The 27500-nt window shown below is 43.8% G+C and overlaps 1 protein-coding gene across 1 annotated transcript in view; it reads right to left on the bottom strand.

Moving 5' to 3' along the window:
- The window catches only part of trpm1a (transient receptor potential cation channel, subfamily M, member 1a), a gene marked incomplete at both ends in the record, with an annotated part of 48317 nt that overhangs the window by 5634 nt on the left and 15183 nt on the right, over positions 1-27500 (bottom strand). The window contains 18 exons of the mRNA XM_084191190.1: positions 420-594; positions 3134-3385; positions 4198-4349; positions 4664-4799; positions 5018-5149; positions 8914-9142; positions 11714-12009; positions 12264-12293; positions 13818-13958; positions 15131-15181; positions 16478-16612; positions 18448-18594; positions 19147-19259; positions 19433-19505; positions 24583-24706; positions 25141-25315; positions 26720-26891; positions 27262-27386. Coding sequence (XP_084047316.1) covers positions 420-594; positions 3134-3385; positions 4198-4349; positions 4664-4799; positions 5018-5149; positions 8914-9142; positions 11714-12009; positions 12264-12293; positions 13818-13958; positions 15131-15181; positions 16478-16612; positions 18448-18594; positions 19147-19259; positions 19433-19505; positions 24583-24706; positions 25141-25315; positions 26720-26891; positions 27262-27386 — 2658 coding nt within the window. The remainder of the gene's footprint in view (positions 1-419; positions 595-3133; positions 3386-4197; positions 4350-4663; positions 4800-5017; positions 5150-8913; positions 9143-11713; positions 12010-12263; positions 12294-13817; positions 13959-15130; positions 15182-16477; positions 16613-18447; positions 18595-19146; positions 19260-19432; positions 19506-24582; positions 24707-25140; positions 25316-26719; positions 26892-27261; positions 27387-27500) is intronic.

A 27500-nucleotide genomic window follows, 5' to 3' on the forward strand; every position in this document is an offset into this window, starting at 1 on the left:
GAGGAGCGGGGGGAGAGGAGCAGGGCGGGGGAGAGAGGAGCAGGGAGGGGGGAGAGGAGCAGGGCGGGGGGGAGAGGAGCAGGTAGGGAGGGGGGAGAGGAGCAGAGAGGAGCAGGGCGGGGGGGAGAGGAGCAGGGCGGGGGGGGAGAGGAGAACAGAGGGAGATGCATCAGAGACTACAGAGAATTGGACCAGAACACAGGGTTTGTTCCACTGGGAATGAGACTATAGAGATTATGACCAGAACATAGGATTTGTTCCACTGGGATTGAGACTACAGAGATTAGGACCAGAACATAGGATTTGTTCGACTGGGATTGAGACTACGACCACTATCACAACCATCATGGGATTAGGATTGAATTGATCATCCGCCCATGAAACAGGAAACATCATCTTACTATTAATGTCACTCTTACGGTCTATGGAGTCAGCAAACACCTCCCCATAGATCATCCAGTAGGGCATGTAGAAGATGTTCCTGGCCAGACGCCATGTTGGGATCTCATCAGGGTGCAGGATGGCCTGCCGCGCCACGCCGAAACTCATCAACACCACCAGCATGATCACCACAAAGTACAACATGTCAATCATCTGGAGGGGACATAGAACACAACATGTCAATCATGTAGGTGACATAGAACACAACATGTCAATCATGTAGGTGACATAGAACACAACATGTCAATCATGTAGGTGACATAGAAACACAACATGTCAATCATGTAGGTGACATAGAACACAACATGTCAATCATGTAGGTGACATAGAACACAACATGTCAATCATGTAGGTGACATAGAACACAACATGTCAATCATGTAGGTGACATGGAACACAACATGTCAATCATGTAGGTGACATAGAACACAACATGTCAATCATGTAGGTGACATAGAACACAACATGTCAATCATGTAGGTGACATAGAACACAACATGTCAATCATGTAGGTGACATAGAACACAACATGTCAATCATGTAGGGCCGATTCTATTCCTATTTTACTCCTGTTGATTTAAGCACTTCTCAATAGTCGCTATTCAGACTTACCGTATGCAGGTGCTTACCGGGCTTTGCAGGCATGGTTCCCTTGCACACACTGAATAAATTGAATTCAACTGCTGAAAACCCTCCCACTTGCTGGCCAACAGATTTCCTTGTAGAGTTTTCATTCAATAGGGTTTTCATTACATTTATCTAAAGCCATCCCTTTAAATACAATGTATCTTTAATTAGAATTTTCTCTACAGACTCACTAGAATATATATCTGGTTCAGAATAGTGATCAATGAAAGAAAACCATCTAAATACATGCATATTCGGCACCTTTTCAGCACCAATCAGCAGATTAAAAAGTATTTATGAATAAAAATCTGGTTTGGAGAGCCTTTACGCAGTAAATATATTGGTGAATCAAAAATACAGTGGTTTGATTCTTCCTGAAAGTTGCCATATTCAATTGTTCAATCCATGAAATATTGGAAGGTGAGAAAAGTGTCCAATAGGGGTTGACCAGTAGTCCTATAAATCTACCCTTAATAATCCTCACTAATCACAGAACTGTGATGACAACGGTCCAGTCTTCGTGAACCGTGCGCCAGGCTCCAGGTTTAAACTGCTACGTATGGTCTGCATTCCATAATGATTCAAATAGGCTACATGTCCCAAATGATTACGTAACCTGTAATCCGTTAGCCTAACATGATCCACTATTGCTAACGATCCTCAGGAACAACCACACTAACGCGACAGAGGAAAAAACGGTAAACTAACGACGTAATGGAATGACGCAAAATGTAAGGAAACTAACACTAAAGTCAGCGACAGTTATATAAATGTATGTGGGTATAACTGACGGTGGATACCGATAGTGGCTAATATTTAACATGATATAAATTATTTTTAAAAATACTGTGAAAAAGTCTAGGCACATAAGTAAAACATTCTAGAAATGATAAATCGAGTCGGTAGGTTTGCCGCTACACTGTCACCTTGGTTACAGAAGCCCATAGCTTGGGTCTTCACTTCGGCAAGTTACAAGGCCAGCATTTCATAAAAACTTCACTGTGCTTCAGTTTGCTGCCATTTGACTGGTTTCAAAATGTTTGGGAAAATAATTCCTCATGAAGCTGGTTGAGAGAATGCCAAGAGTGTGCAAAGCTGTCATCAAGGCAAAGGGTGGCTACTTTGAAGAATCTCAAATATAAAATATATTTTGATTTGTTTAACACTTTTTTTGGTTACTACATGATTCCATATGTGTTATTTCATAGTTTTGATGTCTTCACTATTATTCTACAATGTAGAAAATAGTAAAAAAAATTAAGAAAAACCCTTGAATGAGTAGGTGTTCTAAAACTTTTGACTGGTACTGTATATCTGGAGAAAATGTCATGCATGGTCAATCATTGGTAATGTAAAGGACACTTAATGACTTAACATGGGACTGATTTGACTTGTCAATCAAGAGCTAGATTATTAGAAGGTACTGCCCACTTTTCTGATCATTCTAACTTTAGATCAAGCGTGATCTACTCTAGCCACGACATAGACATAACACCTATGTTCTGGTACTTCCACACAGGTGTGGTTCCTGAGTGAATTAATCAGTTAACATCCCATCATGCTTAGGGTCATGTATAAAAATGCTGGGCAGGCCATTATTTTGGCTACCATGGCTATGCCCCCATAGGATGACAGTGCCCCCATCCACAGGGCACGAGAGGTCACTGAACGATTAGATGAGCATGAAAATGATGTAAACCATATGCCATGGCCGTCTCAGTCACCAGATCTCAACCCAATTGAACACTTATGATTCTGGAGCGGTGCCTGAGACAGCGTTTTCCACCACCATCAATAAAACACCAAATGATGCAATTTCTCGTGGAAGAATGGTGTCGCATCCCTCCAATAGAGTTCCAGACACTTATAGAATCTATGCCAAGGTGCATTGAAGCTGTTCTGGCTGGCGGTGACCCAACGCCCTATTAAGACACTTTATGTAGGTGTTTCCTTTATATATATATATATATATATATATATATATATATATATATATATATATATATATACACATTTCATATTACAATAGCCAACCAAAACAGTCAAACCCAAACCAAAGCTTCACCATTTTCCCGATCATCATGACGTATGGACCCAGGTACTTGTTGACCCCGAAGATGTCGAGCACCCTGATGTACCAGAAGATGATATCCACGCAGTAGATGACCCGTCCGATGCTCATCAGGGGCTCGTTCTGCAGCCTCAGCATCAGGCCCAGGAGGAAGGTAAAGATGGCCGCCGCGTCTGTGATGTTCCAGTACTCTTCGGCCCAAACGTTGATCTTCTGCTTCAGCTTCCCCGGCTCTGACATCAGGATCTGTATGGGGGAAGCAACAGCAGGGACGGACTTGGATCAGGACTGAGAAATCGGCCTGTGCATAAGACCCCTACACCAGCCAATTATGTCCCTCAAGGCCCCCACATCGACCCATTTCTTCCCTGGAGGCCCCCACGCCGGGCCCTTTTTTCACTTGAGGACCCCACATACATTTTCTTGAATGTTTTAGACATTACCGTTCTAATTTTCTCCAGTCGCGGGGTGATGATGTGAGACGTTACCTGTCTGACCGTGATGATGTGAGACGTTACCCGTCTGACCGTGATGATGTGAGACGTTACCCGTCTGACCGTGATGATGTGAGACGTTACCCGTCTGACCGTGATGATGTGAGACGTTACCTGTCTGACCGTGATGATGTGAGACGTTACCTGTCTGACCGTGATGATGTGAGACGTTACCTGTCTGACCGTGATGATGTGAGACGTTACCCGTCTGACCGTGATGATGTGAGACGTTACCCGTCTGACCGTGATGATGTGAGACGTTACCTGTCTGACCGTGATGATGTGAGACGTTACCCGTCTGACCGTGATGATGTGAGACGTTACCTGTCTGACCGTGATGATGTGAGACGTTACCTGTCTGACCGTGATGATGTGAGACGTTACCCGTCTGACCGTGATGATGTGAGACGTTACCCGTCTGACCGTGATGATGTGAGACGTTACCCGTCTGACCGTGATGATGTGAGACGTTACCTGTCTGACCGTGATGATGTGAGACGTTACCTGTCTGACCGTGATGATGTGAGACGTTACCTGTCTGACCGTGATGATGTGAGACGTTACCTGTCTGACTTTCTCCATTCCCAGAGTGATGATGTAAGAGATGACTATCCACTCCTGTAGGGACGGCCAGCGCTCCATCTTGACCAGGATGATGTAGTTGTATAAACACAGGTAGGCCAGGTAGGAGATCTGAGGAGACATGGAAACACGCTCTGAGCATTTAGGAGAACGGAGATGGGGCAGCGGTGCAGTTTTAGGCCACAAGACAAAGTGCAGTCGATCGATATATAGTAATAATGATAATAATCACACGTCTTTAGATAATCTTTAGCTGATATTATACTGTATTATTATAATATTAAATAGTATTATATTATCTGTTCGACAAGGTCTATTTGTCACCTCTGTGCTGATATTCATTTCAAAACAACAAATCAAGGTTTTCACAAAGTAACATTTCAAAGTGTGGGGTGTTGAGAAATGCTTTTCTAAATAACGTTTGTTTTTTGTTGTATCAAAAGTCTACTTGCAGTGTTGAACCAGAATTTGGTGAAAGGAGTATTGTAGAATTCATAGATCTTCTTTCTGATCGGAACTCTTCTCTTTGTCACCACGGTTTCTACTTCATCTCCAGTTTTGGACACTGCATCAGCATTCATTTCCTGGAAGCGTGGAAACAACTGTCATGAACTCACATACAGGACTTACAGTACATTTGAATGTAGTATTAAATGCAGTATTAAGTATGATTAAAAAAACAGGTCAACCAATCAACCAACCAATCAAGCAAGCAAGCAAACCAATCCACCGACGACCGACCAATCAACCAATCAATCAATCAATCAATCAACCAATCAGACGCTTGACTGTCAGTGTTCACCTTGCTGGATTTATTGTCATCGTCTTTGCCCTTTTCTTCGTCGCTCTCCACCGGGGCTTGATGTGTCACTTCTTCCCCAAGTCGAAAATCCATGAGGAGAATCGAAGGTGGAAAGATTATGCCAAATATCACCTGTGGTATGAGATGAGAAGAAGGAGTTCAGTTGAACAACTATTTTGTATAGAAGCACCAAAATGACACAAAACCACTCAATCTCAACCAGTTATTAGTGTATTACATATTTATAAACTATCTATAAACTAATTATTAACGGGCTATAAACTACTTAGAAATAATTTGCAAACCCCGTATAAAGTATACCTTTATGTAAAGTCTTACCATGTATACTCAAATGCTTAATACCTTAATGTTAAAGCTGCAATATGTAACTTTTTGGGGACCCGACCAAATTCACATAGAAATGTGATTATAGATATGTCATCCTCTTTGAAAGCAAGTCTAAGAAACTGTAGATCTGTTCTATGTTCTACTATTTCTATGCTTCCTGTTCTTAAGTTTAGTTTTTGTGTCTTTTACTTTCAGTTTTGTACACCAGCTTCAAAACACCTGAAAATACAATATTTTTGGTTGTGGAAAATATATTTGACAGCAGTTTAGATGGTACACTGATTTTCTACACACTTGAGTGCTTGTTTTGTCACATAAACTGAAATTTGGCTAACTATTAGAATTTTAGCAACCAGGAAATGGTGGAGCGATTTCTGCATCGTGCACCTTTAAGTGTTAGCTTAATGTAAAGTGATATAAAGTATATCTCAAGCAAAGTGTTACCATGTTGACTAATATACTTTACATTAAGTACACCTTAATGTTGAGCGTTAACATGTTCATTAATTGACTTTATAGTGTTACCAGTGTGTTAGCTTAATGTAAAGTGTTACCAATGTGTTATCTTAATGTAGTGTTACCAATGTGTTTGCTTAATGTAAAGTGTTACCAATGTGTTAGCTTAATGTAAAGTGTTACCAATGTCTTAGCTTAATGTAAAGTGTTACCAATGTCTTAGCTTAATGTAAAATGTTACCAATGTCTTAGCTTAATGTAAAGTGTTACCAATGTGTTAGCTTAATGTAAAATGTTACCAATGTCTTAGCTTAATGTAAAGTGTTACCAATGTGTTAGCTTAATGTAAAATGTTACCAATGTCTTAGCTTAATGTAAAGTGTTACCAATGTGTTAGCTTAATGTAAAATGTTACCAATGTCTTAGCTTAATGTAAAGTGTTACCAATGTGTTAGCTTAATGTAAAATGTTACCAATGTCTTAGCTTAATGTAAAGTGTTACCAATATGTTAGCTTAATGTAAAATGTTACCAATGTGTTAGCTTAATGTAAAATGTTACCAATGTGTTAGCTTAATGTAAAATGTTACCAATGTGTTAGCTTAATGTAAAATGTTACCAATGTGTTAGCTTAATGTAAAGTGTTATCAGTGTGTTGGCCTAATGTAAATTATAAAACTGGTTGTTTGAATCCTGGATGCTGGGGGGGGGGTTCTACTAAGCTATATGGAATTGTTTGAAGAAGGTCATACCAAGGATCATTTTGCTATTTGATTTTGAATTTGAAGACCTCTTGAAGTATCCCCCCCCACAAAAAAATATAAAACAATTATTTGATGAGAATGTGTATTTGGCCTTTGATTCACTACATGGAACAACAGATAGTACCCACAAAAAAATCTAAAGAAAGTTTGATCTGAAGAGAGATATTTGTTATTTTTTTGTACATCTATTTAACCCCTTATTTTTGGAACTAAACAGTCTCCATGTAAACTTCCATTCATTTTTTCAACTGGTACCGGGGGACCTTCAGATGAGCCTTGTGAGGCCTGTGGACGTCCTAGAGATATACAGTGAGGGGAAAAAAGTATTTGATCCCCTGCTGATTTTGTACGTTTGCCCACTGACAAAGTCATGATCAGTCTATCATTTTAATGGTAGGTTTATTTGAACAGTGAGAGACAGAATAACAACAAAAAAATCCAGAAAAACGCATGTCAAAAATGTTATAAATTGATTTGCATTTTAATGAGGGAAATAAGTATTTGACCCCTCTGCAAAACATGGCTTAGTACTTTGTGGCAAAACCCTTGTTGGCAATCACAGAGGTCAGATGTTTCTTGTAGTTGGCCACCAGGTTTGCACACATCTCAGGAGGGATTTTGTCCCACTCCTCTTTGCAGATCTTCTCCAAGTCATTAAGGTTTCGAGGCTGACATTTGGCAACTCGAACCTTCAGCTCCCTCCACAGATTTTCTATGGGATTAAGGTCTGGAGACTGGCTAGGCCGCTCCAGGACCTTAATGTGCTTCTTCTGGAGCCACTCCTTTCTTGCCTTGGCTGTGTGTTTTGGGTCATTGTCATGCTGGAATACCCATCCATGACCCATTTTCAATGCCCTGGCTGAGGGAAGGAGGTTCTCACCCAAGATTTGATGGTACATGGCCTCGTCCATCGTCCCTTTGATGCGGTGAAGTTGTCCTGTCCCCTTAGCAGAAAAACACCCCCAAAGCATAATGTTTCCACCTCCATGTTTGACGGTGGGGATGGTGTTCTTGGGGTCATAGGCAGCATTCCTCCTCCTCCAAACACGGCGAGTTGAGTTGATGCCAAAGAGCTCGATTTTGGTCTCATCTGACCACAACACTTTCACCCAGTTCTGCTCTGAATCATTCAGATGTTCATTGGCAAACTTCAGACGGCCCTGTATATGTGCTTTCTTGAGCAGGGGGACCTTGCGGGCACTGCAGGATTTCAGTCCTTCACAGCGTAGTGTGTTACCAATTTTTTTCTTAGTGACTATGGTCCCAGCTGCCTTGAGATCATTGACAAGATCCTCCCGTGTAATTCTGGGCTGATTCCTCGCCGTTCTCATGATCATTGCAACTCCACGAGGTGAGATCTTGCATGGAGCCCCCTAGTCACTTTACCCTGCCTTCATGTACATATCTACCTCAAATACCTTATTATTATCTATCCTGATGCCTAGTCACTTTACCCTGTCTTCATGTACAAATCTACCTCAAATACCTTGTACCCCTGCACATTGATCTGGTACTGGTATTCCCTGTATATAGCTACACAGTGATCTGGTACTGGTATTCCCTGTATATAGCTCCACAGTGATCTGGTACTGGTACTCCCTGTATATAGCTCCACATTGATCTGGTACTGGTACTCCCTGTATATAGCTCCACAGTGATCTGGTACTGGTACTTCCTGTATATAGCTCCACAGTGATCTGGTACTGGTACTTCCTGTGTATGGCTCCATTCTTGTGTATTTAATTTTATTCCTCTTGTGTTAGTTACTATTTTATTTTTTATTATTATAACTTTTTAAATTCTGCATCTTTGGGAAAGGTTCGTAAGCAAGCATTTCACTGTAAAGTCTACACAAGTTGTATTCGGTGCCTGTGATAAATAACATTTGATTTGATTCCAGGTTCAATGTTTGACGTGACTGAGTTAGCTGAAGTTGGCTAGCTAGCTAGCAAGTGACAAGAACATTATCCAGCCTGCATAGCAACCATTTTGTTTAGAACGGACGACCAGTCCTTTTGCATAGCAACTATTATGCAAAAAATAATGAACGACTAGGTGGCGTCTGTAGCAACAGGACCAAAAGAACTAACAACCAGATTTTTTGTCTTGACTATATCTTCTGGTGGAAGAATGAGATTGTATGAATTGACTTTTCAAAATAAAACATTTGTGAAAATATGGAATTCATTGTTATTTTAGTATGTTGGAAAACAGTTTTCTAAAAGCAATATGGCACGGGAGGCAGTGCTGTGTCATGAATACAGTCAGAGTTAAATGGGTTGACTGGCTCTCCGCTGTGGCGTGGCCATGTTCAGGACTTTAACCCCACCTTGAACCCGTTACTCTTGCCCATTCTCAGACGTCCCATCCACATGTCAGAGAGCAGCATCTGGCTGCAGGTGTGGGCGATGAAGTCTCTGTGCTTGGCGGCTACGGCCAGCTTCAGGCAGGTGGAGTTGCTCCAGTTCTTCAGCTGGTACGTCAGCAGCTTCATGGCCACCTGCTCGTCGTGCTTATAGGACTGGTCCAGGAGCTCGTAGGCCAGCTGGCCAAACTCCCTGAGGAGGGAAGAAGGAAGACGTGCTTATAGGACTGGTCCAGGAGCTCGTAGGCCAGCTGGCCAAACTCCCTGAGGAGGGAAGAAGGAAGACGTGCTTATAGGACTGGTCCAGGAGCTCGTAGGCCAGCTGGCCAAACTCCCTGAGGAGGGAAGAAGGAAGACGCTGTGCTCAGATGGTCAGTTGTGGTTTTCATTACATTTTTAAATTGTAGTCATTTAGCAGACGCTCTTATCCAGAGCGACTTACAGTTAGTGAGTGCATACATTTTCATACTGGCCCCCCGTGGGAAACGAACCCACAACCATGGCGTTGCAAGCGCCATGCTCTACCAACTGAGCTACAGGGGACCCTACCAGTAAAAAGTTTGGACACACCTACTCATTCAAGGGTTTTTCTTTATTTTTAATATTTTTTACATTGCAGAATAATAGTGAATACATCAAACCTATGAAATAACACATGTGGAATCATGTAGTAATCAAAAAAGTGTTAAACAATTCAAAATATATTTTATATTTGAGATTCTTCAAGTAGCCAACCTTCGCCTTGATGACAGCTTTGCACACTCTTGGCATCCTCTCAACCAGCTTCATGAGGTAGTCACCTGGAATGCATTTCAATTAACAGGTGTGCCTTCTTAAAAGTTAATTTGTGGAATTTCTTTCCTTCTTAATGCGTTTGAGCCAATCAGTTGTGTTGTGATAAGGTAGGGGGGGTATACAGAAGATAGCCTTATTTGGTAAAAGACCAAGTCCATATTATGGCAAGAACAGCTCAAATAAGCAATACTTCAAGACATGAAGGTCAGTCAATACGGAAGATTTCAAGAACTTTGAAAGCTTCTTCAAGTGCAGTCGCAAAAACCATCAAGCGCTATGATGAAACTGGCTCTCATGAAGACTGCCACAGGAATGGAAGACCCAGAGTTACCTCTGCTGCAGAGGATAAGTTCATTAGAGTTACCAGCCTCAGAAATTGCAGCCCAAATAACTGCTTCACAGAGTTCAAGTAACAGACACATCTCAACATCAACTGTTCAGAGGAGACTGTGTGAATCAGGCCTTCATGGTTGAATTGCTGCAAGAAACCACTACTAAAGGACACCAATAAGAAGAAGAGACTTTGCTTTGGCCAAGAAACACGAGCAATGGACATTAGACCGGTGGAAATGTGTCCTTTGGTCTGGACTCCAAATTGGAGATTTTTGGTTCCAACCGCCGTGTCTTTGTGAGACGCGGTGTGGGGGAACGGATGATCTCTGTATGTATATTTCCCACCGTAAAGCATGGAGGAGGAGTTGTTATGGTGTGGGGGGTGCTTTGCTGTGATTTATTTAGAATTCAAGGCACACTTAACAAGCATGGCTACCACAGCATTCTGCAGTGATACGCCATCCCATCTGGTTTGGGCTTAGTGGGACTATCATTTGTTTTTCAACAGGACAATTACCCAACACACCTCCAGGCTGTGTAAGGGCTATTGACCAAGAAGGAGAGTGATGGAGTGTTGCATCAGATGACCTGACCTCCACAATCCCTCGACCTCAACCCAATTGAGATGGTTTGGGATGAGTCGGACCGCAGAGTGAACGAAAAGCAGCCAACAAGTGCTCAGCATATGTGGGAACTCCTTCAAGACTGTTGGAAAAGCATTCCAGGTGACGCTGGTTGAGAGAATGCCAAGAGTGTGCAAAGCTGTCATCAAGGAAAAGGGTGGCTATTTGAAGAATCTCAAATTTCTATATTTTGATTTGTTTAACACTTTTTTGGTTACTACATGATTCCATATATGTTATTTCATAGTTTTGATGTCTTCACTATTATTCTACAATGTAGAAAATAGTAAAAAATTAAGAAAAACCCTTGAATGAGTAGGTGTGTCCAAACTTCTGACTGGTAGTGTATGTATCAAATCAAATCACTATTTATTTAAAGTGCATTTAACAAAAGCCTCAATGTACTTTACAGAAAAACAGACTGAGAGAAGAAACAAGAGAGAGCAGCAGACATCCAGAACAATTATACAGTAATGGGTTGGACCAGTACAGTGATACAGTAATGGGTTGGACCGGTACAATGATACAGTAATGGGTTGGACCAGAACAATGATACAGTAATGGGTTGGACCAGAACAATGATACAGTACAATAATGGGTTGGACCAGTACAATGATACAGTAATGGGTTGGACCAGAACAATGATACAGTAATGGGTTGGACCAGAACAGTGATATAGTAATGGGTTGGACCAGAACAATGATACAGTAATGGGTTGGACCAGAACAGTGATACAGTAATGGGTTGGACCAGAACAGTGATACAGTAATGGGTTGGACCAGAACAATGATACAGTAATGGGTTGGACCAGGGATACACAAGCTTAGTTTCTGAGGGTTGAATTGTGAATAGAAAAGCCAGCACCCTAAAGGACTATTCCAAGTTTGGAGTCAATTCCATTTACAATTCCAATTTTCCTATTTGGAATTTGAGTTTGCTTCCTGAATTTCCTCACTAACTTGACCCCGACACTGTTAGATTGAAACCTTTCTGCTAGCTAGTCAATCACTAACTTGGAGTTGTTTTCCAGGTCCTGGAAGATGTCGTCCACCAGATCACTCTGAGACGACTCGTGGGCCATGGCCTTGTACAGCTTACAGGCCACCAGAGCTTTGGCCATGGCCTCTTCCCCCCGCTTCCACAGGAACAGCGCCATCTTCTGGCGCTTCATGAGGACGGCCCACACCATCAGCTCATGGAACGGGAACTGGAAGCGGCAGACCTCTGGGTCGTCCACATCAATGTCCGTCTCTTCCTCCTTCTTCTTCTTCTTCCCTTTGCTCTTGCCCTTTCCTCGTGGTTCGTCGTCCTGGTAGGAATCAGATGGACATTACAAATATCAAGTATTGTGGTGTAGGGCAAATCTTAACTTCACTCTTCACTTCAGTCACATTTGTACTTAGACATGCATTGATGCCAATGGGAAACTAAGTGAATTTAGGATTCTCCCCTTGTACACAGAAAATGAATTCAAGTGGTGATTGTATTGATATGGATGTGTAAATATGAAATCCCGCTAAATAGAATAATGGTGCTAATTTAAAAGACAAATGAGAGACTCACCTCCAGTCCTAACATTTTTAGAGCTTTCGGCTGTGAATCAAAAACAAGGGAGGGGACAGCATGAATTAGCATGATTAACGTTAGCATTCATATTATCATTAATATTAATATTATTATATTATATTATTACAGTTATTATTACGCTGAACAAAAATATAAATGCAGCATGCGAGTTACAGTTCATTTAAGGAAATCAGTCAATTAATGAGGCCCTAATCTATGGATTTCACATGACTGTGAATACAGATATGCATTGGTCAGTATCTGGTGTGACCATAATTTGCCTCATGCAGCGCGACACATGTCCTTCGCATAGAGTTGATCAGGCTGTTGATTATGGCCTGTGAAATGTTGTCACACTCCTCTTCAATGGCTGTGCGAACTGGAACAAGCTGTTGTACACGTCGATCCAGAGCATCCCAAACATGCTCAATGGTTGACATGTCTGGTGAGTGTGCAGGCCATGGAAGAACTGGGACATTTTCAACTTCCAGGAATTGTGTACAGCTCCTTGTGAATGGGGCAGTACATTGTCATGCTGAAACATGAGGTGATGGTGGCGGATGAATGGCACGACAATGAGCCTTAGGATCTCGTCACAGTATCTCTGTGCATTCAAATTGCCATCGATAAAATTCAATTGTGTTCGTTGTCCGTAGCTTACGCCTGCCCATACCATAACCCCACCGCCACCACGGGGTACTCTATTCACAACATTGACATCAGCAAACCGCTTGTCCACACAACGCCATACACGCTGTCTGACATCTGCCAGTTGAAACCGGGATTCATCTGTGAAAAGCACACTTCTCTAGCGTGCCAGTGGCCATCGAAGGTGAGCATTTGCCCACTGAAGTCGGTTATGACGCCGAACTGCAGTCAGGTCAAGACCCTGGTGAGGACAACGAGCACGCAGATGAGCTTCCCTGAGACGGTTTCTGACAGTTTGTGCAGAAATTCTTTGGTTGTGCAAACCCACAGTTTCATCACCTGTCTGGGTGGCTGGTCTCAGACGATCCCGCAGGTGAAGAAGCCGGCTGTGGAGGTCCTGGGCTGGCGTGGTTACACATGGTCTGCGGTTGTGAGGCTGGTTGGACGTACCACCAAATTCTCTAAAATGACATTGGAGGCGGCTTATGGTAGAGAAATGAACATTCAATTCTCTGGCAAGAGCTCTGGTGGACATTCCTGCAGTCAGCATGCCAATTGCACACTCTGTGGCATTGTGTTGTTTGACAAAACTGCCCATTTTAGAGTGACCCTTTTATTGTCCCCAGCACAAGGTGCACCTGTGTAATGATCATAGGGTTTAATCGGCTTCTTGATATGCCACAGCTGTCAGGTGGATGGATTATCTTAGCAAAGGAGAAATGCTCACTAACAGGGATGTAAAGAAATGTGTGCACATAATGTTAGAGAAATAAGCTTTTCTGTGCGTCTGGAACATTTCTGGGATCTTTTATTTCAGCTGATGAAAAATGGGAGCATATTAATAATAATAAGTCATAATAGTAATATTATATTCCTATCTGTAGAGTGTGGATTTCTCCTCACTCTTTTTAAACCATAGAGGTTGTTGTAGAGGGTGCGGAACTGCTTTCTGGTGTAGTTGCAGCGATAAGCCCCACCCATCAGGAACTCCAGGACCAATCCGATATCGATCAAGGTGATCTGGTAATCCGGTGGAAGATTTCCCTGAAACACCAACCAACCAACCATCATCATTATACTGTTACTGTTTTTAGCTTTATATTACATTGCAGCTACTATGTTATGGCTAATATTATTACTCTATATATTAGGTAACACTTTACTATAGGGGGTAAATATCAGGTAACACTTTACTATAGGGGGTAAATATTAGGTAACACTTTTTACTATAGGGGGGTAAATATTAGGTAACACTTTACTATAGGGGGTAAATATTAGGTAACACTTTACTATAGGGGGGTAAATATTAGGTAACACTTTACTATAGGGGGGTAAATATTAGGTAACACTTCACTATAGGGGGTAAATATCAGGTAACACTTTACTATAAGGGGGTAAATATTAGGTAACACTTTACTATAGGGGGTAAATATTAGGTAACACTTTACTATAGGGGGTAAATATCAGGTAACACTTTACTATAGGGGGTAAATATTAGGTAACACTTTACTATAGGGGGTAAATATCAGGTAACACTTTACTATAGGGGGTAAATATTAGGTAACACTTCACTATCAGGGGTAAATATCAGGTAACACTTTACTATAGGGGGTAAATATTAGGTAACACTTCACTATAGGGGGTAAATATTAGGTAACACTTCACTATAGGGGGGTAAATATTAGGTAACACTTCACTATAGGGGGGTAAATATTAGGTAACACTTCACTATAGGGGGGTAAATATTAGGTAACACTTCACTATAGGGGGGTAAATATTAGGTAACACTTTACTATAGGGGGTAAATATCAGGTAACACTTTACTATAGGGGGTAAATATTAGGTAACACTTCACTATCAGGGGTAAATATCAGGTAACACTTTACTATAGGGGGGTAAATATTAGGTAACACTTCACTATAGGGGGGTAAATATTAGGTAACACTTCACTATCAGGGGTAAATATTAGGTAACACTTTACTATAGGGGGGTAAATATTAGGTAACACTTCACTATAGGGGGGTAAATATTAGGTAACACTTCACTATCAGGGGTATACGTAACACCTTTATGAAACCAGTCATAACACCTTTATGAAACCAGTCATAACACCTTTATAAAACCAGTTAATACACCTTTATATTGTTGCTTGACGTTGTAAACACGGCATTGACTCCCTGTCAAAATAAAGGTTGAATAATCAAAGAAAACGTTACCTTTTTAACATCTCTAACTACAAAGTGGAGTGTATTTGTAGGGCCCAGCCTCTGTAAAAACAAACAGGAAAACAAATAATGAAATACTTTTAAAAACAGAAACAATAAACACTCTGGTCTCTATTCAATCAGCATCGTAGATGTTCAGCTTTACAGCGCAATTGATTTTTAAAGGCAATGTTCCAGCTTTAGCATTTAGAAGCAAGGTTGGGGACAAAGTCAATTTAAATCAATTCCGGTAGTTCCGGAATTGACCCCAAACCTGTTAAGAAGTATCGATTCTTTGCTTGGGGTCATTGTCCATTTGGAAGACCCATTTGCGACCAAGCTTTAACTTCCTGACTGATGTCTTGAGATGTTGCTTCAATATATCCACATAATTTTCCTTCCTCATAATGCCATCTATTTTGTGAAGTGCACCATTCCCTCCTGCAGCAAAGCACCCCCACAGCATGATGCTGCCACCCCCGTGCTTCACGGTTGGGATGGTGTTCTTCGGGTTGCAGGGGACCCCCTTTTTCCTCCAAACATAACGATGGTCATTATAGCCAAACAGTTCTATTTTTGTTTCATCAGACCAGAGGACATTTCTCCAAAAAGTACGATCATTGCAAACCGTAGTCTGGCATTTTTATGGCGGTTTTGGAGCAGTGGCTTCTTCCTTGCTGAGCTGCCTTTCAGGTTATGTCGATGTAGGCCGTCATTGTAAATAAGAATTTGTTCTTAACTGACTTGCCTAGTTACATAAAGGTAAAATAAAATAAAAATAAAATATAGGACTTGTTTTACTGTGGATATAGATACTTTTGTACCTGTTTCCTCCAGCATTTTCACAAGGTCCTTTGCTGTTGTTCTGGGATTGATTTGCACTTTTCTCACCAAAGTACTTTCATCTCTAGGAGACAGAACGCGTCTCCTTCCTGAGCGGTATGACAGCAGCGTGGTCCCATGGGGTTTATACTTGCGTACTATTGTTTGTACAGATGAACGTGGTACCTTCAGGCGTTTGGAAATTGCTCCCAAAGATGAACCAGACTTGTGGAGGTCTACAATTAATTGGCTGATTTCTTTTGATTTTCCCATGGTGTCAAGCAAAGAGGCACTGAGTTTGAAGGTAGGCCTTGAAATACATCCACAGGTACACCTCCAATTGACTCAAATGGTGTCAATTAGCCTATCAGAAGCTTCTAAAGCCATGACATCATTTTCTGGAATTTTCCAAGCTGTTTAAAGGCACAGTCAACTTAGTGTATGTAAACTTCTGACCCACTGGAATTGTGATACAGTGAATTATAAGTGAAATAATCTGTCTGTAAACAATTGTTGGAAAAATTACATCTGTCTTACCGTGTTGTATAGTTCCTCCAGACGGGGGATGGTGAGGAAGTGGTGTATGTTGACGCCGTTCTCTATCAGCAGCTTGACGAAGTCCACCCTGTCCAGCACTAGGGCGTCCATCATAGCCTGCTCCAGAGAGTTCACCTACAGTGGAGAGACACATTAACCATAACCCTGTCCAGGCCTGCTCCAGAGAGTTCACCTACAGTGGAGAGACACATTAACCATAACCCTGTCCAGCACCAGGGCGTCCATCATGGCCTGCTCCAGAGAGTTCACCTACAGTGGAGAGACACATTAACCATAACCCTGTCCAGCACCAGGGCGTCCATCATGGCCTGCTCCAGGGGGAGTTCACCTACAGTGGAGAGACACATTAACCATAACCCTGTCCAGCACCAGGGGATCCATCATGCCCTGCTCCAGAGAGTTCACCTACAGTGGAGAGACACATTAACCATAACCCTGTCCAGCACCAGGGCATCTATCATGGCCTGCTCCAGGGGGAGTTCACCTACAGTGGAGAGACACATTAACCATAACCCTGTCCAGCACCAGGGGATCCATCATGCCCTGCTCCAGAGAGTTCACCTACAGTGGAGAGACACATTAACCATAACCCTGTCCAGCACCAGGGCGTCCATCATAGCCTGCTCCAGAGAGTTCACCTACAGTGGAGAGACACATTAACCATAACCCTGTCCAGCACCAGGGCGTCCATCATAGCCTGCTCCAGAGAGTTCACCTACAGTGGAGAGACACATTAACCATAACCCTGTCCAGCACCAGGGCGTCCATCATAGCCTGCTCCAGAGAGTTCACCTACAGTGGAGAGACACATTAACCATAACCCTGTCCAGCACCAGGGCGTCCATCATAGCCTGCTCCAGAGAGTTCACCTACAGTGGAGAGACACATTAACCATAACCCTGTCCAGCACCAGGGAATCCATCATAGCCTGCTCCAGAGAGTTCACCTACAGTTTTGGAAGAACCAGGAAGACAGTAGAGGAGAAAGTAAGGCTATGGATGACCATCACTGACAAGTGGGGCCTGTTCAGGAGGGTGCAACATTACGTTCAGGAGGGTGCAACATTACGTTCAGGAGGGTGCAACATTACGTTCAGGAGGGTGCAACATTACGTTCAGGAGGGTGCAACATTACGTTCAGGAGGGTGCAACATTACGTTCCGGAGGGTGCAACATTACGTTCAGGAGGGTGCAACATTATGTTCAGGAGGGTGCAACATTACGTTCAGGAGGGTGCAACATTACGTTCAGGAGGGTGCAACATTACGTTCAGGAGGGTGCAACATTACAGAATGTTAAAGGTCCAATGCAGACGTTTTTATCTCAATGTCAAATCATTTCTGGGTAACAATTAAGTTACTCTCTGTGATTGTTTTAAATTAAAATGATCAAAAATAAACAAATGTTAGCTTCTTAGCAAAGAGCAATTTCTCAAGCAATAATTTTGCAAGGACTGTCTGGGAGTGGTCTGAGTAGGGAGGGGAAAACTGAAAACTAGCTGTTATTGGCAGAGAGGTTTGGAACTCTCTTTATTATTGGTCTATGAACTCATTTACCGCCTGGTGATGTCACCAGGCAGGCCAAAACTCCATCACACCAAAACAGGCAGAATTTTCAGGCGGCCTTTTCAAACAACTCTTACACTAAAAGTGCATTATCATAATTTTCTAAATTTCACAGTATTATTCCGACCTCAAAGTGTGTAAATATATATAAAACACCTTAAAGATCAGGGATGTAATGGTAATGAAAGGTGGGTAAACCCTGACACCATGGTTCAGGAAGAATAAGTCCTCATGAACCATTAAAACATGACATAAAATAGTTGACTTGTATGACCCTCTACATAACTGCTTCAGATTAAATGGATTGTGTATTGATACGTTTGAGGGTTGAATATAGTGTATTGTGTGAATGCCTATCAACAATCAGTACTGGCTATTTATTCACCCAGTTGCGTAGCTCCAGCTTCCTGGGGTCCGTCTCCTCCGGAGGTTCAGGTTTGGCCCTGCCCCCTTTGACCTTGTTGACCCTAGCCTTCCCCTTCCGTGCCCCGCCTCCTCCACCGCGGGCTGGGACCGGGCTCTTAGGCTTATCCTGGGATGCTGTGGTGTTGGCCGCCTGGGAGGTAACACAGGGGGAGGAAAGACCTTGTTGACCCGGTGTACACAGAGCTGTTACAGTCCCTGAAATGGTTGTTGCTGTCTCACCTTTACTGTTGGTTAGAGTTTCCGTCTGTTACAGTCCCTGAAATGGTTGTTGCTGTCTCACCTTTACTGTTGGTTAGAGTTTCCGTCTGTGTCCCAAATGGCACCCTATTCCCTATATTGTGCACTAGATTTGACCAAGTCCCACAGGGCTCTGGACACAAGTAGTGCACTGTGTAGAGAATAGGATGCCATTTGGGACAGGTAAAAATACTTCCTTTGGAACATGGGGCAGTTTTCTGACTTGATGATCTAAGCCGTATTCTGCAACGATATATTCTAACCCATATTGATGTCAATGAGTTGATTTACGTGAAAGGTCAAGGTTGCACGGGCGCTCATCTGAACTCTGAACCAGGGCCCTGTAAGACGTAAGATCACGGGGATGTTTTCATTACAAATTGTGTTTCCACGTGTTTTCCCAAGTCGTGGATCCACTCACGCTGCCGCTCATGGGCCAGTGGTGACCGTAGACGAAGATCTGGCTCCTGGCGATGTCCACTCTGTTCCAGGCCAGGGCTAAACTTAGCTGGTCGGGGGCGGAGGCGTTGGTGCCTGCAATCAAAAACACCAACAAGGCTTTGTTGTTTCACGGCTCTTCTACAGGCTATGGGGATTCAATCGAATGTTTCATTCAGTCCCGACCCTACGTGAGAAATAGCCTCTATTTGCAAAGACAGTGCTGTTAAAGAGTGAGGTTTTAAAAAAAACGGTCCTTCCCAGGTTACCTTTGAGCAAGGCCGTCAGTATGGCCATCTCTATGTCCCGCGGTCCCTCTGCGCCCATACGGAACACAGTGATCTGCAGCCCCATGAAACAACAAAAACACAGAGACGCTTGTAAGGGTCAACGGTCAACTCTCTTTTCAGGGGATTCAGTGCATACTTTTTTTAAAGTGTATACTTTGGAATGTGTAGTTTTGGAGGGGCCTTGAAAAGAACCACACTGTACTTTGATTTTTTTTTTGCCTTCTTCCGAACACGGCTCTGTTTTTTGATCTCTTGTGTCATGTGACAACAAACGGCCAATCCCCTTTCAGCTGTCAGCAAACGCTTAATTAATGATAGCGAATGTGTTTTGAGGACATATGGCACATCTCTTCGGGCATTTCTTCTATGTTAAATTAAGGAGTGGGCCTTTAATGGTATTACTGGGGAGCGTGTTTACAACTCATGTTGGGGAGACAGTCAGCAGTGTGTGTGTGTGTGTGTGTGTGTGTGTGTGTGTGTGTGTGTGTGTGTGTGTGTGTGTGTGTGTGTGTGTGTGTGTGTGTGTGTGTGTGTGTAATGTGTGTGTGTGTGTGTGTGCATGAGCATGTGAATGTTAAGTAAAGTCAGCAGCCTCTCATTGTGAATTGTGTCTCTGAATAACAGGAAGTTTCCTTATAAACCAGGGACACGCCCTGCAGTGCATATAAACACTATATATACAGCAGTAATGTGGACACCCCTTCAAATGAGTGGATTCGGATATTTCAGTCACACCCGTTGCTGACAGGTGTATAAAAATCGAGCACACAGCCATGCAGTCTCCATAGACAAACATTGGCAGTAGAATGGCCTTACTGAAGAGCTCAGTGACCTTCAACGTGGCACCGTCATAGGATGCCACCTTTCCAAAAAGTCAGTTCGTCAAATTTATAATATAATAATATTATAATAATAATAAATAATAAATAATTAAATAATTAATCATTAGTAATAATTAATAATTAAAATGTCTGCCCTACTAGAGCTGCCCCGGTCAACTGTAAGTGCTGTTATTGTGAAGTGGAAATGTCTAGGAGCAACAACGGCTCAGCCGCGAAGTGGTAGGCCACACAAGATCACAGAACGGAACCACCGAGTGCTGAAGCGCGTGGAGCGTAAAAATCTTCTGCCCTCGGTTGCAACACTCACTACCAAGTTCCAAACTGCCTCTGGAAGCAACGTCAACACAATAACTATTTGTCGGGAGCTTCATGAAATGGGTTTCCATGGCCGAGCAGCCGCACACAAGCCTAAGATCACCATGCGCAATGCCTAGCTGAAGTGATGTAAAGCTCGCCGCCATTGGACTCTGGAGCAGTGGAAACGCGTTCTATGGAGTGATGAATCACGCTTCACCATCTGGCATTCCAACGGACGAATCTGGGTTCGGCAGATGCCAGGAGAACGCTACCTGCCCGAATGCATAGTGTCAACTGTAAAGTTTGGTGGAGGAGGAATAATGGTCTGGGGCTGTTTTTCATGGTTCGGGCTAGGCCCCTTAGTTCCAGTGAAGGGAAATCTTAACGCTACAGCATACAATGACATTCTAGAAGATTTTGTGCTTCCAACTTTGTGGCAACAGTTTGGGAAGGCCCTTTCCTGTTTCAGCATGACAATGCCCCCGTGCATGAAGCGAAGTCCATACAGAAATGGTTTGTTGAGATCGGTGTGGAAGAACTTGACTGGCCAGCACAAAGCCCTGACCTCAACCCCATCGAACACCTTTGGGATGAATTGGACCGCCGACTGCGAGCCAGGCCTCATCGGCCAAAATCAGTACTCGACCTCACTAATGCTCTTGTGGCCTGAATGGAAGCAAGTCCCCCGCAGCAATGTTCCAACATCTAGTGGAAAGCCTTCCCAGAAGAGTGGAGGCTGTTATAGCAGCAAAGGGGGGGACCAACTCCATGTTAATGCCCATGATTTTGGAATGAGATGTTGGACGAGCAGGTGTCCACATACTTTTGGTCATGTAGTGTACCAAGCCCTTTAGAGTTAACAACAGGCACTGTCTTTATAAACCATGGGACACCCTGCAGAACATAACAAGCACTTCAGGGTTAACAACCTCCTAATAAGATGACAGTATCATCCTTGTTGTTGCCCAGACCATCCCAAATGCAATAAGACTGCAGGCCTGTCACATGCCAGCAAGGAATGCACTGCTAATAACACAATTATGTCTGTTGAAACTTTTCAGAACTGAACCAATCCAAAGATTCACTGATAATGAGCTACGTGTTGCAGCTCCATGGCTGGCCCCTCGTGATAGCTCCACCACCAGGCCCTCGTGATAGCTCCACCACCAGGCCCTCAGGATAGCTCCACCACCAGGCCCTCGTGATAGCTCCACCACCAGGCCCTCGTGATAGCTCCACCACCAGGCCCTCGTGATAGCTCCACCACCAGAACCTCAGGATAGCTCCACCACTAGGCCCTCGGAATAGCTCCACCACCAGGCCCTCGGGATAGCTCCACCACCAGGCCCTCAGGATAGCTCCACCACCAGGCCCTCGTGGTTACAATTCTCTGTTTGTAGTGTAACAATCTGAACCATCCATCTCCATGACATCTAGCTGTATCTGCCTTATAAAACAGACTAACTTCCCATGCATCCCCCAGTCTAGATATGAATCTATATACTGTCAGTATAGGGCGGCAGGTAGCTTAGTGGGTAAGAGCGTTGTGCCAGTAACCGAAAGGTCGCTGGTTCTAATCCCCGAGCCGACTAGGTGAAAAATCTGTCGATGTGCCCTTAAGCAAGGCACTTAACCCTAATTGCTCCTGTAAGTCGCTCTGGATAAGAGCGTCTGCTAAATGACTAAAATGTAAATGTCATTCAGACTGTTATATATTGTAATGTAATGGACTGTCATTCAGACTGTTATGTAATGGACTGTCATTCAGACTGTTATGGACTGTCATTCAGACTGTTATGTAATGTAATGGACTGTCATTCAGACTGTTATGGACTGTCATTCAGACTGTTATGTAATGTAATGGACTGTCATTCAGACTGTTATATAATGTAATGTAATGGACTGTCATTCAGACTGTTATATACTGTAATGTAATGGACTGTCATTCAGACTCAGTGAAATTGATAGATTGATTAATGAAAGGGGCCTAGTCCACAGTATGAATGTTAACCGATGTAGCGTTAGGTAGGCAGGGACTTGTGGCTGGCTGGCTTCCAGCTGTTGGGTAATACTAGTGCAGATGATTCAGACATAGTGGTGGGCAGAACAATGGCCAATCCCCTTTCAGCTGTCAGCATTATTCTATGTGCCAATACCTGGCTAGATACTGCTGTCATACATCAACAGGATGGGAGGTCAGATACATCAACAGGATGGGAGGTCAGATACATCAACAGGATGGGAGGTCAGATACATCAACAGGATGGGAGGTCAGATACATCAACAGGATGGGAGGTCAGATACATCAACAGGATGTTAGGATGGGAGGTCAAATACATCAACAGGATGGGAGGTCAGATACATCAACAGGATGTTAGGATGGGAGGTCAGATACATCAACAGGATGTTAGGATGGGAGGTCAGATTCATCGTTAGGATGGGAGGTCAGATACATCGTTAGGATGGGAGGTCAGATACATCGTTAGGATGGGAGGTCAGATACATCAACAGGATGGGAGGATGGGAGGTCAGATACATCAACAGGATGTTAGGATGGGAGGTCAGATACATCGTTAGGATGGGAGGTCAGATACATCGTTAGCATGGGAGGTCAGATACATCAACAGGATGTTAGGATGGGAGGTCAGATACATCAACAGGATGTTAGGATGGGAGGTCAGATACATCAACAGGATGGGAGGTCAGATACATCAACAGGATGTTAGGATGGGAGGTCAGATACATCAACAGGATGTTAGGATGGGAGGTCAGATACATCAACAGGATGGGAGGTCAGATACATCAACAGGATGTTAGGATGGGAGGTCAGATACATCAACAGGATGGGAGGTCAGATTCATCAACAGGATGTTAGGATGGGAGGTCAGATACATCAACAGGATGGGAGGTCAGATACATCAACAGGATGGGAGGTCAGATACATCAACAGGATGGGAGGTCAGATACATCAACAGGATGTTAGGATGGGAGGTCAGATACATCAACAGGATGTTAGGATGGGAGGTCAGATTCATCAACAGGATGGGAGGTCAGATTCATCAACAGGATGTTAGGATGGGAGGTCAGATACATCAACAGGATGTTAGGATGGGAGGTCAGATACATCAACAGGATGTTAGGATGGGAGGTCAGATACATCAACAGGATGGGAGGTCAGATACATCAACAGGATGTTAGGATGGGAGGTCAGATACATCAACAGGATGTTAGGATGGGAGGTCAGATTCATCAACAGGATGGGAGGTCAGATACATCAACAGGATGGGAGGTCAGATTCATCAACAGGATGGGAGGTCAGATACATCAACAGGATGTTAGGATGGGAGGGATGAGGGTGGTGTAGTTGAAGAAGATGTGAGACAGGGATGATGGTGGTGTAGTTGAAGAAGATGTGAGACAGGGATGAGGGTGGTGTAGTTGAAGAAGATGTGAGACAGGGATGAGGGTGGTGTAGTTCATGTTATCGTTGTTTACGAGGACATATTCTTCAACTATAGTTTATGGGGACACTCTTCTTTGACTATGGGATGCAGGGTTTATGAAGTAGAATGGTTTCAGGTCTTCAATGATGATGGATTTTGGATGTGTTTACTTATTTAATGTACAGGGTCAAATGATTGGACACATGACACATGAATGAAAATGCAGGACGACACAAATGATTGGGACAGTTTTATTGATGCATCAAATAACATAAAAACAATACAATTATTCAAATGTCACTTTACTTTCATCACAAATTATAATCTTTAATGTTGAATACATTTGAATACATTAGGTTTTACTTACGTGGTAAAGTGTTTCTAACATGTAAGCAAGGCTTAGAAAATTACATTTTAACCACCAAATTGTCTAGATACTAAAACCGTCACTTGTGACGCCTGCAATGTATTGGGAGGCATTCTAAGTGTTATGCTAATGCGGTATACGGGGAACATAGCCTGAATAATAAATGTCTTCCCTACTCACCAGAGATCGTTTCTTCATGCATTCCATCACCATGAGGAAGATCTGCTGGGCCTGACCGCGGTTGTAGTTGAACGTCTTCTGTATGGTGACCAGGAGCTGGTCCTTCACGTTATCACTCACCAACCTGAGGGGAGACAGAGAGACTGTATAAAACCACCTCTACCGGTCTACTCTTCAGGGTTGGAAAATGCTCTAAACTTTATTTCTTTTCTATTTACAAAATGTACCTCTGAAGTCTTCCATTCGAAGGTATTTTTTTGATGTGCTTTAGCTTGGAGTTCACACTTAGTGTTATCCAATTGGTTCCATTGTACCGGTAAACTAAATCAAGCACAGATCAATTATGTGAAAGTATTTGACCATAGTCTGTTTCTGCTAGTGTGGATATTAGAACACAGACCTGTTCTAGTACTTTTTCTCATCCAGTCCTATTTACTGTATGTATCTGACATGTATCTGACATGTATTTGACATATATTTGACATATATCTGACATATATTTGATATGTATCAAACATATCATTTTTTACATGTATTTGACCCAGGTCTGTTTCTCACCCGTCGTCCTCGGAGTATCTGTGTGCGAAAGAGATGATGTCAGAGGCCCTTCCACTGCCATCACAGACCACCACCGGGACAGGGGGGTCTTCCCTCAGGCTCTCCAGGACTATGGAGATGACGTTGGGACCCCCCTCCAGGATCAGACAGACCAGAGGTACCCCCTGGCCCAGACCTGGCAGAGACAGACACAACAACATGACCCCTGACCCCTGACCTGGCAGAGACAGACACAACAACATGACCCCTGACCCCCTGACCTGGCAGAGACAGACACAACAACATGACCCCTGACCCCTGACCTGGCAGAGACAGACACAACAACATGACCCCTGACCCCTGACCTGGCAGAGACAGACACAACAACATGACCCCTGACCCCTGACCTGGCAGAGACAGACACAACAACATGACCCCTGACTCCCTGACCTGGCAGAGACAGACACAACAACATGACCCCTGACCCCTGACCTGGCAGAGACAGACACAACAACATGACCACTGACCCCTGACCTGGCAGAGACAGACACAACAACATGACCCCTGACCCCTGACCTGGCAGAGACAGACACAACAACATGACCCCTGACCCCTGACCTGGCAGAGACAGACACAACAACATGACCCCTGACCCCTGACCTGGCAGAGACAGACACAACAACATGTTAGATGACGATAAATACCTTTTTGTTTGTTTTTGTTTTTTAAATGGCAATAAACTTGAACCTTGAATACTTTCAAAATGCCTACTAATTCATTGCTATTCATGTTGGTAGGCCTCAGACACAGCAGTGCTACCTGCAGCTAGCATGTGGGCCTCACAGTATTAATGTCAGTGTAGGCCTCAGACACAGCAGTGCTGCCTGCAGCTAGCATGTGGGCCTCACAGTATTAATGTCAGTGTAGTTGAAGACAGAGGTGACAGCTGAGCATCCCTTTGCTGTCCCTGCCTTATCATGAGCTCCAGGCATAGGATGACAAAGGGAAACCCACAGGTCACAGAGATCAGCTGCTCCTCGGGGTACAGCGGGGCAGGACAGGCTCTCTCTCTCTGACCCACAGGTCACAGATATCAGCTGCTCCTCAGAGTACAGCAGGGCAGGACAGGCTCTCTCTCTCTGACCCACAGGTCACAGATATCAGCTGCTCCTCAGGGTACAGCAGGGCAGGACAGGCTCTCTCTCTCTCTGACCCACAGGTCACAGAGATCAGCTGCTCCTCAGGGTACAGCAGGGCAGGACAGGCTCTCTCTCTCTGACCCACAGGTCACAGATATCAGCTGCTCCTCAGGGTACAGCAGGGCAGGACAGGCTCTCTCTCTCTCTCTCTGAACAACACACCTGAAGAAGCCTGCGCTATGACAACATGAGGGTGTATGCTGTATCCAAGACACTAACACCGTGTACAGTACCAACATTAGCATTCACATTAGATGGTCATGGTAAATAAGAAATTGTTCTCGCCCGAGACCCGAAGACTTGTGTTAGTTAGCTCCCTGAGCGAATGCCTTGGGCTTTAGCTCAGCGGGCTTCCACTGCCTCGTGTCGCACAGACGATCCCCCCGATCTGTCAGACTTACGTGTGTTGATCTTCTGCAGGGAGATGTGTTTCTCCAGCTGACGGCGGAGGCGAACCTCTGCTCCGTACTTTCCGTGGGTCCCGTTATCTGCTAGGATGAAGTGGGAGTGGCTGTTGTTGAGGACAGACAGCTTGGACATGGGGTTGGACATGGTCTGGTATGGACGTGTCACCTGGGAGGGAGACATATCATAACACATGTTAACATATCACAGCACAGTCATCTGGGTGGAGGTGAGGAGTCGAGTCGAGTCGAGTTGAGGAGTCGAGTTGAGGAGTTGAGTTGAGGTGAGTTGAGGAGTTGAGTTGAGGAGTTGAGTTGAGGTGAGTTGAGTTGAGGAGTTGAGTTGAGGTGAGTTGAGGAGTTGAGTTGAGGAGTTGAGTCGAGTCGAGTTGAGGAGTTGCGTTGAGGTGAGTTGAGGAGTTGAGTCGAGTCGAGTTGAGGAGTCGAGTCGAGTTGAGTTGAGGAGTTGCGTTGAGGTGAGGAGTTCAGTTCAGTTGAATTGAATTTAAATGAACAAGGTGCAGTTCTCTGTGACTTACATCTCTTCCTATCAGATCCTCCCTGTTCTCCACGATGCCCCATGGAGCGATCCCGATGGCACATACTTTCCCTCTGGACTTAGAGGAGTGGTCCTTCAACGCATCTCCAACATGCCGGATCACTCCTAGGATACACATGGAGCCCGTTTAGCACCAATAAGGGACGTGGACTCCATTCAGACATTTAGTAGAATGGATTTGGACTTGGACTCAGACTTGAATACTAGGGACTTGGACTC

This window comes from Coregonus lavaretus (genome assembly GCF_964263955.1).
Source record: "Coregonus lavaretus genome assembly, contig: HAP1_SCAFFOLD_315, whole genome shotgun sequence".
Lineage (NCBI taxonomy): Eukaryota > Metazoa > Chordata > Actinopteri > Salmoniformes > Salmonidae > Coregonus > Coregonus lavaretus.